The sequence below is a fragment of the Loxodonta africana genome, chromosome 6 (genome assembly GCF_030014295.1).
Source record: "Loxodonta africana isolate mLoxAfr1 chromosome 6, mLoxAfr1.hap2, whole genome shotgun sequence".
NCBI classification, from domain to species: domain Eukaryota; kingdom Metazoa; phylum Chordata; class Mammalia; order Proboscidea; family Elephantidae; genus Loxodonta; species Loxodonta africana.
In genome coordinates this window covers 133,484,073-133,497,907 of record NC_087347.1, presented here as the reverse complement: position 1 = coordinate 133,497,907, position 13,835 = coordinate 133,484,073, and the positions used below count along the sequence as shown (strand labels likewise).

The 13,835-nt window shown below is 39.2% G+C and overlaps 1 protein-coding gene across 2 annotated transcripts in view; it reads left to right on the top strand.

The window, feature by feature from the left end:
• The window catches only part of CNTNAP5 (contactin associated protein family member 5), a 1,181,085-nt gene that overhangs the window by 1,012,481 nt on the left and 154,769 nt on the right, over nt 1–13,835 (top strand). For both annotated transcript variants that reach the window (XM_010596415.3, XM_064287363.1), the window contains exon 18: nt 6,584–6,823. In XM_010596415.3, coding sequence (XP_010594717.1) covers nt 6,584–6,823 — 240 coding nt within the window. The remainder of the gene's footprint in view (nt 1–6,583; nt 6,824–13,835) is intronic.

Below are 13,835 nucleotides of genomic sequence, written 5' to 3'. Positions count from 1 at the left end.
GAAAGAGTCACTCACTTGCATTGTTGACCCAAATTATGTAATGTAATAGTTAATTTTAGGATTTTATTGTGTGCAGCTGTCTGTCTGACAGGATATGGGTTTGACTCCTGACTCTGCCAATAAAATATGTTTGCGTCTTGTCTCTGGCCAAAGCAATCTCTCTGACAGTCAGTTTTCTCAATTATGTGATGTGAATAACATGAAGAATAACTTTGTTCCCACAGAGGAGTCAATTATAAAGATCCTAACATATCACTGCTAAGAGGTTGAAAAAATATGTATGTATATATTTATTTAGAATTACAGACATTATTCCAATTCTCAAAGAGAAGTGCCTTTAATCTGCTCTAAGGATAATGTTTCATGTTTCTGTTCTTCCAAATTTATGGTGAGCTCTAGACCAGATAAGAGTAAAGAGAAAAACTATATTAGAGCAGCAGTTGAAAATACCTGCATGGGCCAAAAAGGTGACATGAAAGGTTGAAGTGAAGTGGCCCTGGTGGGGAATGTGGCCAGGTGGTCAACACATGTCTCATCTAAGAGCAGCCGCCCCCACTGCAGGTGCAGCTGGCATTGGCCATGCAAGGAAGCCAGTTTGTTGTCACCAGGACTTCTGATTTTTCGATGGAAGACTACTGAGGACTTTAAAAATATTTTCTGCTTTCTTAAACGTTAGCAAATAATTTTTTAAAAAAGGCTGAGTGGGCAGAATAATATGCAACTAAGAGATGTGTGCATCTGAGTGCAGGCGTGTGTTTAAATTGTGGGTGTGGAGAAGGGAGGGCAATGGAGTGTGTTGCGGAAGATGCCATACCCGGTACCTACAACTATATGGAGAGACTCCAACAGACTACGGGGCATTGGGGAGCAGGAGTGGTTCACAATGCCTGGTGCACTGAAGTCGGGGCAGGGAGTGGAGAGGAGGAAGCTGCAGAAATTAGCGGAGGTCAGATCTTCTAGGACCATAACAGCAGCAAAAGGAATTTGAGGTCGATATAAAGGACAATGACTAGTTTCTGAAGGACACTGAATGAGGAATGACAGAATCAAACTTCTGTTTTTGGTTAATCTCTCTGGCTGCAAAGCGATGAATCGATGGGAAGAGTCAAAATTGAGGGCAGGAAAACCAGTTAGGAAGTTCTTGCAGGGATTCAGGTTGGAGTGAGGCCATGGCTCTGGGGCAGAAAGTGGACTGATCCAGAGATTATCTAGGCAATCAAAACCACAGGCAGGTGGAGGGGAGAAGAATTGTGAGGGAGAGGGAGTAAAGATGGCAGCTGCATTTCTGTATAGTATTCCACTTTCACGAGAGGAGTCTCACCTCAGACCACACTCTTCGTATGATAGGTAACATCAGAGAGTGGAAGCACTAACAAACTGACTAGTGTGTGTGCACATGAGCATACATGTGTGCAAGCATATGGGTGTGCTTGAGTGTGTGTGTGCATATAATTTGTGTAGGTCTTTTTCAAAATTAATATGTCCTTACTTAAATAATACTTCTCTATAAAGAAGAAAAAGGAAGCTAAACTCTAGCCTTTTTTTGGTAAAGAATAAAAAAAAAGTTGAAGACTAAAGTTTAATTCATTGTGCAATTTAGCTCATAACTCATTGTGCCATTCCATTTTGTCAGCATCAGGGGTTGAAATGATTCCTTTGTTTTGGGTCATTCTCACCAAGATCTCTTTGTCTCAAACCCCAAGGAGTGCGTTTCTGCAAGAGAACCCACCCCAGTCACCTTCTCCATTAATAAACTTGTTGACTAAGTCACACACAAGGAAATGTGTAATAGATCTTCAACACCTTTGCTAGAAGGAAAATAACACTAACGAGATATACAAAGAGTTATTCAAATCCACCACAGGGAGTGACTACAAAATAAGAGGAAAAAACAAAACATTTGACTGCATAAATACTCCTCTATTCTACACAATCTCTAGGAAAGAAAAAAAATGAACCTTCTTCAATGAGATGCTTGTGTTTCTAACGGATTTATCTTGTGGCTAAAAATAAACTTACCAACATTGAGACAGACAGGGGAATGCAATTTGGCTTGACCTCTTAGCCCGCTTTGGCATCGTTTTATCAGAACTGAAAATGCAATGGAATCTTAGCATTTCTTCAGAATAAGAGACTAGATGTATCCTGAGGAACGTTCACTCTCAGACTTCGGATGCAGTCAGTAACCACCACACACATATTTATCTCTCTGATAGCCGGTGAGATTCAGAGAAGGCAGGACTTGCTACCTCCATCCCCATGAGCCCCATTTCCAATTATTTTCTTCCCATCCTGCTAGGTTGACTGATGCCGGAAATTCTTTAGGCCACCTATTAATTTCTTCGACTTGCAGCTTCGTTTCTTGTTTAGTATCTACAGTCCCTATCTGAGGTGACACAGGGGATTCTTTTCTGGATCCACATTTGTGAGCATATATATTTATCTGATCATTTGCTAGGCCAAGACTAATGATTTAGGGGGAGTCCCTGAATGGTGCAAATGTTTAACACACTGCACTGCTAACCGAAAGGTTGCCAGTTTGAGTCCACCTGGGGGCTCCTTGGAAGAAAGAACTAGTGATCTACTTCCAAAAATGAGCCACCGAAGACCCTCTGGACCACACTTCTATTCTGGTGCACGTGCGGTGGTCATGAGTCTCAATCTACTTGATAGCAACTGATTTTTTAGAATTGAATGAGGTCCGGGTAGAAGAGAATAAGGATGCAAAAAAATAAATGTCAGGGGGGTCCTAGTCTTAGGGTTTCCCCACAGTCCTTCACCTCTTCCCCATTAGCAAACTTATAGACCTAAAAACACATGTGTGTCCTCCACTTACCCATGAGTGTCATACTTGAGCCCAGGGTGTTGGATTTGGAATACATCTCGTGTTCTTTAAGTGCAGGCTGGACCTCTGCATTCTCTGGGATTTCCCAGAATTCTCAGCACCAAATAAATATCTGTTGATTGGATTTAACTGAATGCCCTGGTTTATTGTCTATCAATACACATTTTTCTGATATAAGAGGATTAGACTGGGAGTCCTGAAGTTCCAACTCTTACAAAACACTCTAACCCTTGGACTTGCCCTATTCTTGAATAATTTTCAAAGAACATTGCAGATATCTCTGAAACCTTCAAGATGTAATCTTAGGGGAAAGATGGGCTACAATGCTATTATTTATTCCAGAGGAAAAATGCGGCTTCCAGATAATAACTTTGGCTGACTCTAAAATCAATCAGCACATATTTATTAAGGACCTAGCACTTGTGGCATAATCCTTAAGAACTTGGCTGATAACGAAAAGGTTGGCAGTTCAAATCCACCAGCTGCTTCTGGGAAACCCTATGGGGCATTTTTACCCTGTCCTGTAGGGTCACTATGAGTTGCAATCAAAGGTAATGGGTCTTTTTTTTTTTTTTTTTGGTATTAGGTATAACCATTGTGAGGGCTCAAGAGAAAGATATGGAAATAGCAGTGATTGTCTTAATCAGTGTTCTCTAGATAAACAGAACCTGTGGTATATAAATATATTTATTAAATATAAACATATAAATCTCTGTATGTGTATATATACACACGTGTGTATATATACATATATACACATTCATACTTACGTGTTGTTGTTGTTGTTAGGTCCCATTGAGTCAGTTCCGACTCATAGCAGCCCTATTCACAAAAGAATGAAACGCTGCCCAGTACTGCACCATCCTTACAATCATCGTTATGCACGAGCTCATTGTTGCAGCCGCTGTGTCAATCAACCTTGTTGAGGGTCTTCCACTTTTCCGCTGACCCTGTACTTTGCCAAGCATGATGTCCTCCTCCAGGGACTGATCCCTCTCGACAACATGTCCAAAATATGTAAGACACAGTCTCGCTGTCCTTGCTTTTAAGGACCATTCTGGCTGTACTTCTTCTGAGACAGATTTGTTCGTTCTTTTGTCAGTCCATGGTATATTCAATATTCTTGGCCAATGCCACAATTCAAAGGAGTCAATTCTTCTTCGGTCTTCCTTATTCATTGCCCAGCTTTCACATGCAAATGATGCGGTTGGGTCAGGCACACCTTAGTCTTCAAGGTGACATCTTTGCTCATCAACACTTTAAAGAGGACCTTTGCAGCAGATTTACCCAATGCAATGCGTCATTTGATTTCCTGGCTGCTACTTCAATGGGTGGTGATTGTGGATCCACGTAAAATGAAATCCTTGACAACTTCAATCTTTTCTCCAATTATCACGATGTTGTTCATTGGTCCACTTGTGAAGATTTTTGTTTTCTTTATGTTGAGATGCAATCCATAGTGAAGGCTGTGGTCTTTGATCTTCATTAGTAAGTGCTTCAAGTCCTTTTCACTTTCGGCAAGCAAGGTCGTATCATCTGCATAATGCAGGTCGTTAATGAGTCTTCCTCCAATCCTGATGTCCCGTTCTTCTTCATATAGTCCAGCTTCTCAGATTATTTGCCCAGCATACAGACTGAATAGGTATGATGAAAGGATACAACCCTGACGCACACCTTTCCTGACTTTAAACCAATCAGTACCCCCTTGTTCTGTCAGAACAACTGCCTCTTGATCTGTGTAAAGATTCCTTATGAGCACAATTAAGTGTTCTGGAATTCCCATTCTTCTCAATGTTATCTGTAATTTGTTATGACCCCCACAGTTGAATGCCTTTGCATAGTCAGTAAAACACAGGTAAACATCCTTCTGGTATTCTCTGCTTTCAGCCAGGATCTGTCTGATGCCAGCAACGATATCCCTGGTTCCACATCCTCTTCTGAAACCAGCCTGAATTTCTGGCAGTTCCCTGTCGATATATTGCTGCAGCTGCTTTCGAATGATCTTAGAAATTTTGGCTTGCGTGTAATATTAGTGATATTCTATAATTTCCACATTCGGCGGGATTACCTTCCTAGGGAATAGGCATAAATATGGATCTCTTCCAGTCAGTTGGCCAGGAAGCTGTCTTCCATATTTCGTGGCATAGACCAGTGAGTACTTCCAGCACTGCATCCGTTTGTTGAAACATCTCAATTGATATTCCCTCAATTCCTGGAGCTTTGTTTTTCACCAATGCCTTCAGAGGAGCTTGGACTTCTTCCTTTAGTACCATCAGTTCCTGATCATATGCTACCTCTTGAAATGGTTGAACATCGACTAATTCTTTTTGGTATAATGACTCTGAGTATTCCTTCCATCTTGTTTTGATGCTTCCTCTGGCATTTATTATTTTCCCCATAGAATCATTCACTATTGCAACTTGAGGCTTGAATTTTTTCTTCAGTTCTTTCAGCTTGAGAAACACCAAGCATGTTCTTCCCTTTTGGTTTTCTATCTCCAGGTCTTCGCACGTGTCATTATAATACTTTGTCTACTCGAGCCGCACTTTGAAATCTTCAGTTCTTTTACTTCATCATTTCTTCCTTTTGTTTTAGCTGCTTGACTTTCGTGGGCAAGTTTCAGGGTATCCTCTGACATCCATCTTGGTCTTCTCTTTCTTTCCTGTGTTTTCAATGGCCTCTTGCTTTCTTCACGTATGATGTCCTTGATGTCATTCCAGAACTCGCCTGGTGTTTGGTCACTAGTGTTCAATGCTTCATGTGTATTCTTGAGACAGTCTCTAAATTCAGCTGGGATATACTCAAGGCCATCTTTTGGCTCTCGTGGACTTAGTCTGATTTTCTTCAGCTTTAGCTTGAACTTACATATGAGCAATTGATGGTTTGTCCCACAGTTGGCCCCTGGGCTTGTTCTACTATTTGTGTATATATATATGTGTGTGTGTGTGTATGCATATATATATATATATATAGAAAGAGAGAGTGATTTACTTCATGGAATTAGCTTGCAGGATTGTGGAGGGCTGGCAAGTCCCAAAATGTGTAAATCAGGCTTCCCAAGGCTTCCATCCCAAGATCCATAGGTCAGGCATCAGAAAGTGCAGAGTGGAGAGAGAGAGAGAGAGTGTTCTGTCATAATATTTATTTATACACTGGAAGTAGAACACACTCCAAGGAAACTCCCTTTTCAGCACATTGATTATATTACATTAGATAAATGTCATAGAAGAATTAGGTTGCATTGTGGACCAGCAGCTAGTTTAATATTTGACTAAACCGCTGGGAACCACAGCCTAGCCAAGTTCACACATAAAATTAAGCATCATATTGAGTATGCACTGTTTTCCATGGTCTTAACCAATTCTTACCATAAACATACAGAATAAACTTGGGGCCGCTATTGGTACCTTCTACTTCAGGAGACAGCTGTAAACTATGAAAGAATACATTTTATTTTCAAGTAAAATGCCGAAATGAAGTTTTACTCTTTAACAGGTATAGTCCAGGATTCCACAAGAACTTTAGTTTTTCTTTTTTTATTGTTGTTGCTTTTGTGGCGAGGGGTTGGGATTTCAGCCTGGACAAACATGCATTTTTTTCAGGGTTTTTGTACTCCAAGTTCTTACTGAAAATTTAACAGCAGAATAATAGTGAGCTGTCACAGCTGCCTACATGAAGCCTGAAATCATTGATTGCCATGATACCTCATATTCTTTTTCTTTATTCTCCACCTCTTAGGAGGAACATCGTCAAGACAAAAAGGCTTCCTAGGATGCATTCGCTCTCTACACTTGAACGGGCAGAAACTGGACCTTGAGGAGAGGGCAAAGGTCACAGCTGGAGTCCGGCCAGGCTGCCCCGGTCATTGCAGCAGTTATGGCAGTACCTGCCACAACGGGGGCAAATGTGTAGAGAAGCACAGTGGCTACTTCTGCGACTGCACCAACTCACCGTATGAAGGGCCCTTTTGCAAGAAAGGTACAGATGTCCTTTCACTTCCCCTGTTCAGTGCTGGGGGCACCTAGAGGCCTCAGTCAGGTCACAGCCATGCCCACAGATATTCCTCGAACCTTCCCTGCTCTGCCCCTTCACCTCTCCAGTGGTCATCATTTATGTATGCTTCATTGGTACCTCCCACACAGATGTGTTTTGAGGACAAAATTATATAAAATATGAAAAAGCAAAACTAAACTAAAAAGCAACGTTTAGACCCTGACCATTTACTCTGCCTTTACCTCCCTCTGTTCAGAGAATCTGCACAGCTCCTTAACATAGATATATTGTACGTCACTGTGTCTGTATATTGGTGATGCAATGGAACTGAAATGAAAATACCAAGAAAACACATATCCATGACCAAGGAGCCAGTAGAGTATTGTAAGAGGTAGATCCACATTTCTGTTGTATTAGCCAGTTTATTGGTGGCGAACTCATCCTTCCACTTCCATTTTCTAAGTCCACAATGTAATGAAGAAATCACAGAATCTAGCCCTGGAGAAAACTTAGAGAGCCTTTGTTGCTGTTAGTTGCAGTTGAGTTGATAAGCCACCTTAAAGAACTTTTGCAATAAGCATAAAAACAGGCTGAGTATTCATTGTGATTTCCATATTCTGTAAGGGAGGTGACTGAGGTCCAAGGCTTTCAATTCCTTGCCTACATTGTCAAGTTTAGTTACTTGCGGGGCTAGGCCTAGAATACAGGTGTCAAAATTCCTACAATGGTGCTCTTTTTGCACCTCCACCAATCTTATGAATGCATTGTATTGAAAAAAGTTGGTAAAGTAGGATATAGACCTTTGACAAGGAATGGTGGTCATGGTGTGAATTCTCTGGATAAATTCAAGATAATTCTCTCATTGCCATCAAATTGATTCTTACTCACAGCAACCCTATAGGACAGAGTCAAATAGCCCCATGGGGTTTCCAAGGCTGTAATTTTTTTTTTTTTAAGAATTTTTATTGTGCTTTAAGTGAAAGTTTACAAATCAAGTCAGTCTCTCACATATAAACTTATATACACCTTACTAGATACTCCCATTTACTCTCCCCCTAACGAGTCAGCCTGCTCCCTCCTTCCAGTCTCTCCTTTCGTGGCCGTTTTTGCCTGTTTCTAACCCTCTCTACCCTCCCATCTCCCCTCCAGACAGGAGATGCCGACATAGCCTCAAGTGTCCACCTGATGCAAGTAGCTCACTCCTCATCAGCATCTCTCTCCAACCCATTGTCCAGTCCAATCCATGCCTGATGAGTTGGCTTCGGGATGGTTCCCGTCCTGGGCCTATAGAAGGTTTGGGGACCATGACCGCCAGGGTCCTTCTAGTCTTAGGCCATTAAGTCTGGTCTTTTTATGAGAATTTGGGGTCTGCATCCCACTGCTCTCCTGCTCCTTCAGGGGTTATCTGTTGTGTTCCCTGTCAGGGTAGTCATTGGTTGTGGCCGGGCACCATCTTAGTTCTTCTGGTCTCAGGATGATGTAGTCCCTAGGTCATGTAGACCTTTCTGTCTCTTGGCTCATAATTACCTTGTGACCTTGGTGTTCTTCATTCTCCTTTGATCCAGGTGGGTTGAGACTCATTGATACATCTTAGATGACCGCTTGCTAGCATTTAAGACCCCAAACACCACACTTCAAATTGGGATGCAGAATGTTTTCTTAACAGATTTTATTTTGCCAATTGACTTAGATGTCCTCTGAAGCCATAGTCCCCAAAACCCTGCCCCTGATTTGCTGACCTTCAAAGCATTCAGTTTATTCAGAAAAATTCTTTGCTTTTGGTTTAGTCCAGTTGTGCTGACCTCCCCTATATTGAGTGTTGTCCTTCCCTTCACCTAAAGTAGTTCTTATCTACTATCTAATCAGTAAATAACCTTCTCCCACCCTCCCTCCCTCCCCCCTCTCGTAACCACAAAAGAATGTGTTCTCAGTTTAAACTATTTCTCAAGATCTTATAATAGTGGTCTTATACAATATTTGTCCTTTTGCATCTGACTAATTTCACTCAGCATAATGCCTTTCAGGTTCCTCCATGTTATGAAATGTTTCACAGATTCATCATTGTTCTTTATCGATGCGTAGTATTCCATTGTGTGACTATACCATATTTTATTTATCCATTCATCTGTTGATGGACACCTTGGTTGCTTCCAGCTTTTTGCTATTGTAAACAGTGCTACAATAAACATGGGTGTGCATATATCTGTTCATGTAAGGGCTCTTTCTTATTTCTCTAGGATATATTCCAAAGAGTAGGACGGCTGGGCCATATGGTAGTTCTGTTTCTAGCTTTTTAAGGAAGCGCCAAATCGATTTCCGAAGTGGTTGTACCATTTGACATTCCCACCAGCAGTGTATAAGTGTTCCAATCTCTCCACAGCCTCTCCAACCTTTATTGGTTTGTGTTTTTTGGATTAATGCCAGCCTTGTTGGGTGAGATGGAATATCCTTGTAGTTTTAATTTGCATTTCTCTAATGGCTAATGATCGTGAACCTTTCCTCATGTATCTGTTAGCCTTCTGAATGTCTTCTTTAGTGAAGTGCATGTTCATATCCTTTGCCCAATTTTTAATTGGGTTGTTTGTCTTTTTGTGGTTGAGTTTTAGCAGCATCTTATAGATTTTAGAGATCAGGTGCTGGTCGGAGATGTCATAGCTGAAAATTCTTTCCCAGTCTGTAGGTGGTCTTTTTACTCCTTTGGCGAAGTCTTTAGATGAGCATAGGTGTTTGATTTTTAGGAGCTCCCAGTTGTCTGGTTTCTCTTCGTCATTTTTAATAATGTTTTGTATTCTGTTTATGCCTTGTATTAGGGCTCCTAACGTTGTCCCTATTTTTTCTTCCATGATCTCTATCGCTTTAGACTTTATGTTTAGGTCTTTGATCCATTTGGAGTTAGTTTTTCTGCATGGTGTGAGACATGGGTCCTGTTCCATTTTTTTGCAAATGGATATCCAGTTATGCTAGCACCATGTGTTAAAAAGACTGTCTTTTCCCCAATTAACTGACACTGGGCCTTTGTCAAATATCAGCTGCTTGTATGTGGATGGATTTATATCTGGGTTCTCAATTCTGTTCCATTGGTCTATGTGTCTGTTGTTGTAGCAATACCAGGTTATTTTGACTACTGTGGCTGTATAATGTGTTCTGAAATCAGGTAGAGTGAGGCCTCCCACTTTGTTCTTTTTCAGTAATGCTTTACTTATCCAGGCCTTTTTTCCCTTCCATATGAGGTTAATAATTTGTTTCTCCATCACATTAAAAAATGTCATTGGAATTTGGATCAGAAGTGCATTGTATATATAGATGGCTTTTGGTAGAACAGACATTTTTACTATGTTAACTCTTCCTATCCATTAGCAAGGTATGTTTTTCCACTTACGTAGGTCCCTTTTTCTTTTTAGTTTCTTGCGGTAGTACCTTATAGTTTTCTTTGTATAGGTCTTTTACATCTTTGGTAAGATTTATTTATAAGTATTTTATCTCCTTGAGTGCTACTGTGAATGGTGTTGATTTGGTGATTTCCTTTTTGATGTTCTTTTTGTTGATGTAGAGGAATCCAAGTGATTTTTGTATGTTTATCTTGTAACCTGAAACTCTGCTGAACTCTTCTATTAGTTTCAATAGTTTTCTTGAGGATTCCTTAGGGTTCTCTGTGTATAAGATCATGTTATCTGCAAATAGAGATGCTTTTACTTCTTCCCTGCCAATCTGGATGCCCTTTATTTCTTTGTCTAGCCTAATTGCTCTGGCTAGGACCTCCAACACAATGTTGAATAAGAGCGGTGATAAAGGGCATCCTTGTCTGGTTCCCACTCTCAAGGGAAATGCTTTCAGACTCTTTCCATTTAGGATGATGTTGGCTGTTGGCATTGTATAAATGCCCCTTATTATGTTGAGGAATTTTCCTTCTACTCCTATTTTGCTGAGAGTTTTTATCAGGAATGGGTGTCGAACTTTGTCAAATGGTTTTTCTTCATCAATTGATAATATCATGTGGTTTTTGTCTTTTGTTTTATTGATATGGTGGATTACATTAATTGTTTTTCTGGTATTGAACCAACCTTGCTATAAATCCTACTTGGTCATGGTGGATTATTTTTTTGATTTGTTGAATTCTATAGTCTAGAATTTTGTCAGGGATTTTTGCATCTATATTCATGAGGGATATTGGTCTGTAATTTTCTTTTTTTGTGTTGTCTTTACCTGGTTTTGGTATCAGCGATATGCTGGCTCCATAGAAAGAGTTAGGTAGTATTCTATCCTTTTCTATGCTTTGAAATACCTTTAGTAGTAGTGGTGTTAACTCTTCTCTGAAAGTTTGGTAGAACTCTTCAGTGAAGCCATCTGGGCCAAGGCTTTTTTTCTCCAGAGTTTTTTGATTACCTTCTGAATCTCTTTTTTTGTTATGGGTCTATTTAGTTGCTCTACTTCTGATTCTGTTAGTTTAGGTAGGTAGTGTGTTTCTCGGAATTCATCCATTTCTTCTAGGTTTTCAAATTTGTTAGAGTACAATGTTTCGTAGTTATCCGATATGATTCTTTTAATTTCAGTTGGGTCTGTTGTGATATAGCCCATTCCATTTCTTATTTGGGTTATTTGTTTCCTTTCATGTATTTCTTTCGTCAGTCTGGCCAATGGTTTATGAATTTTGTTAATTTTTTCAAAGAACCAACTTTTGGCTTTGTTAATTCTTTCAATTGCTTTTCTGTTCTCTAATTCATTTAATTCTGCTCTAATTTTTATTACTTGTTTTCTTCTGGTGCCTGATGGATTCTTTTGTTGCTCACTTTCTATTTGTTCAAGTTGTAAGGAGAGTTCTCTGATTTTGGCTCTTTCTACTTTATGTGTGTGTGCACTTGTCAATATAAATTGACCTCTGAGCCCTGCTTTTGCAGTGTCCCAGAGGTTTTGGTAGGAAGTGTTTTCAGTCTCGTTGCACTCCATGAATTTCTTTATTCCTTCCTTAATGTCTTCTATAACCCAGTCTTTTTTGAGCAGGGTATTGTTCAGTTTCCAAGTATTTGATTTCTTTTCCCTGATTTTTCTGTTATTGATTTCTACTTTTATGGCCTTATGGTCTGAGAAGATGCTTTGTAATATTTTGATGTTTTGGATTCTGCAAAGCTTTGTTTTATGACCTAATATGTGATCTATTCTACAGAATGGTCCATGTGTACTAGAAAAAAAAGTATACTGTGAAGCTTTTCAGTGGAGTGTTCTGTATAAGTCTATGAGGTCAAGTTGGTTGATTGTAGCAATTAGATGTTCTGTGTCTCTATTGAGCTTCTTACTGGAAGTGCTGTCCTTCACCAAAAGTGGTGTGTTGAAGTCTCCTACTATAATTGTGGAGGTGTCTATCTCACTTTTCAATTCTGTTAAAGTTTGTTTTATGTATCTTCCAGCCCTGTCATTGAGTGCATAAATATTTAATACGGCTATATCTTCCTGGTAAATTGTCCCTTTAATCATTACATGGTGTCCTTCTTTATCCTTTGTGGTGGATTTAACTTTGAATTCTATTTTGTCAGAAATTAATATTGCCACTCCTGCTCTTTTTTGCTTGTTGTTTGCTTGAGATATTTTTTTCTATCTTTTGAGCTTTAGTTTGTTTGTGTCTCTAAGTCTAAGGTATGTCTCTTGTAGGCAGCATATAGACATATTGTGTTTTTTAATCCAGTCTAAGACTCTCTATTTATTGGTGCATTTAGTCCATTTACGTTCAGCATAATTATAGATAAGTATGAGTTTAGTGCTGTCATTTTGATGGCTTTTTTTGTGTGTTGTTGACAATTTCATTTTTTCACTTTTTTGTGTTGAGAAGTTTTTCTTTGTAAATTGTGTGTTCCTCATTTTTATAGTGGTTGAATTTATTTTTGCTGAGTCGTTATGTTTTTCGTGGTTTTTGTTTCGAAGTATGGAATTACTAGAGTTCTTTGTGGCTACCTTAATATTAACCCCTGTTTTCCTAAGTAAAAACCTAATTCGCGTCATCCTGTATCACCTTGTTTTCCTCTCCATATGGAAGATCTATGCTTCCTGCATTTAGTTCCTCTTTTTTGATTATTGTAATCTTTTTCATAATGACTTCAATGATTCCCTCTTTTGAGCATTTTTTTTTCTTTTTTAAATTAATCTTATTTTGTTTTTGTGATTTCCATATTTGAGTTGATATCAGGATGTTCTGTTCTGTGTCTTTGTGTTGTGTTGGTATCTGATGTTATTAATTTTCTGACCAAAGAATTTACTTTCCTAATTCTTGTCGTTTTGGTTTGGTTTTTGCAAATTCTCTAAGCTTGTGTTTATCTGTAAATGTTTTAATTTCATCTTCATATTTGAGAAAGAGTTTTGCTGGATATAATTCTTGGCTGGCAGTTTTTCTCCTTCAGTGCTCTATATCTGTCATTCCATTGCCTTTTTGCCTGCATGGTTTCTGCCGAGTAGTCTGAACTTATTCTTATTGATTCTCGTTTTGTAGGTAAGTTTTCTTTTATCCCTGGCTGCTTTTAAAATTTTCTCTTTATCTTTGGTTTTGGCAAGTTTGGTGACAATATGCCTTGGTGATTTTCTTTTTTGATCAATTTTATATGGGGTTCGATGAGCATCTTGGATAGATATCCTTTCATCTTTCATGATGCCAGGGAAGTTTTCTGCCAACAGATCTTCAACTATTCTCTCTGTATTTTCTGTTATCCCTCCCTGTTCTGGAACTCCAATCACGCACAAGTTATTCTTCTTGATAGAGTCCCACATGATTCTTAGGGTTTCTTCATTTTTTAAAATTCTTTTACCTGATTTTTCTTCAACTATATTGGTGCCAATTGCCTTATCCTCCATCTCCCCAACTCTGCATTCCAATTCCTCATTTCTGTTCCTCTGACTTCCTATTGGGTTGTCTAATTCTGTAATTTTATTGTTAATCTTTTGAATGTCTGAATGCTGTCTCTCTATGGATTCTTGCAGCTTATTAATTTTTCCACTACGTTCTTGAATAACCTTT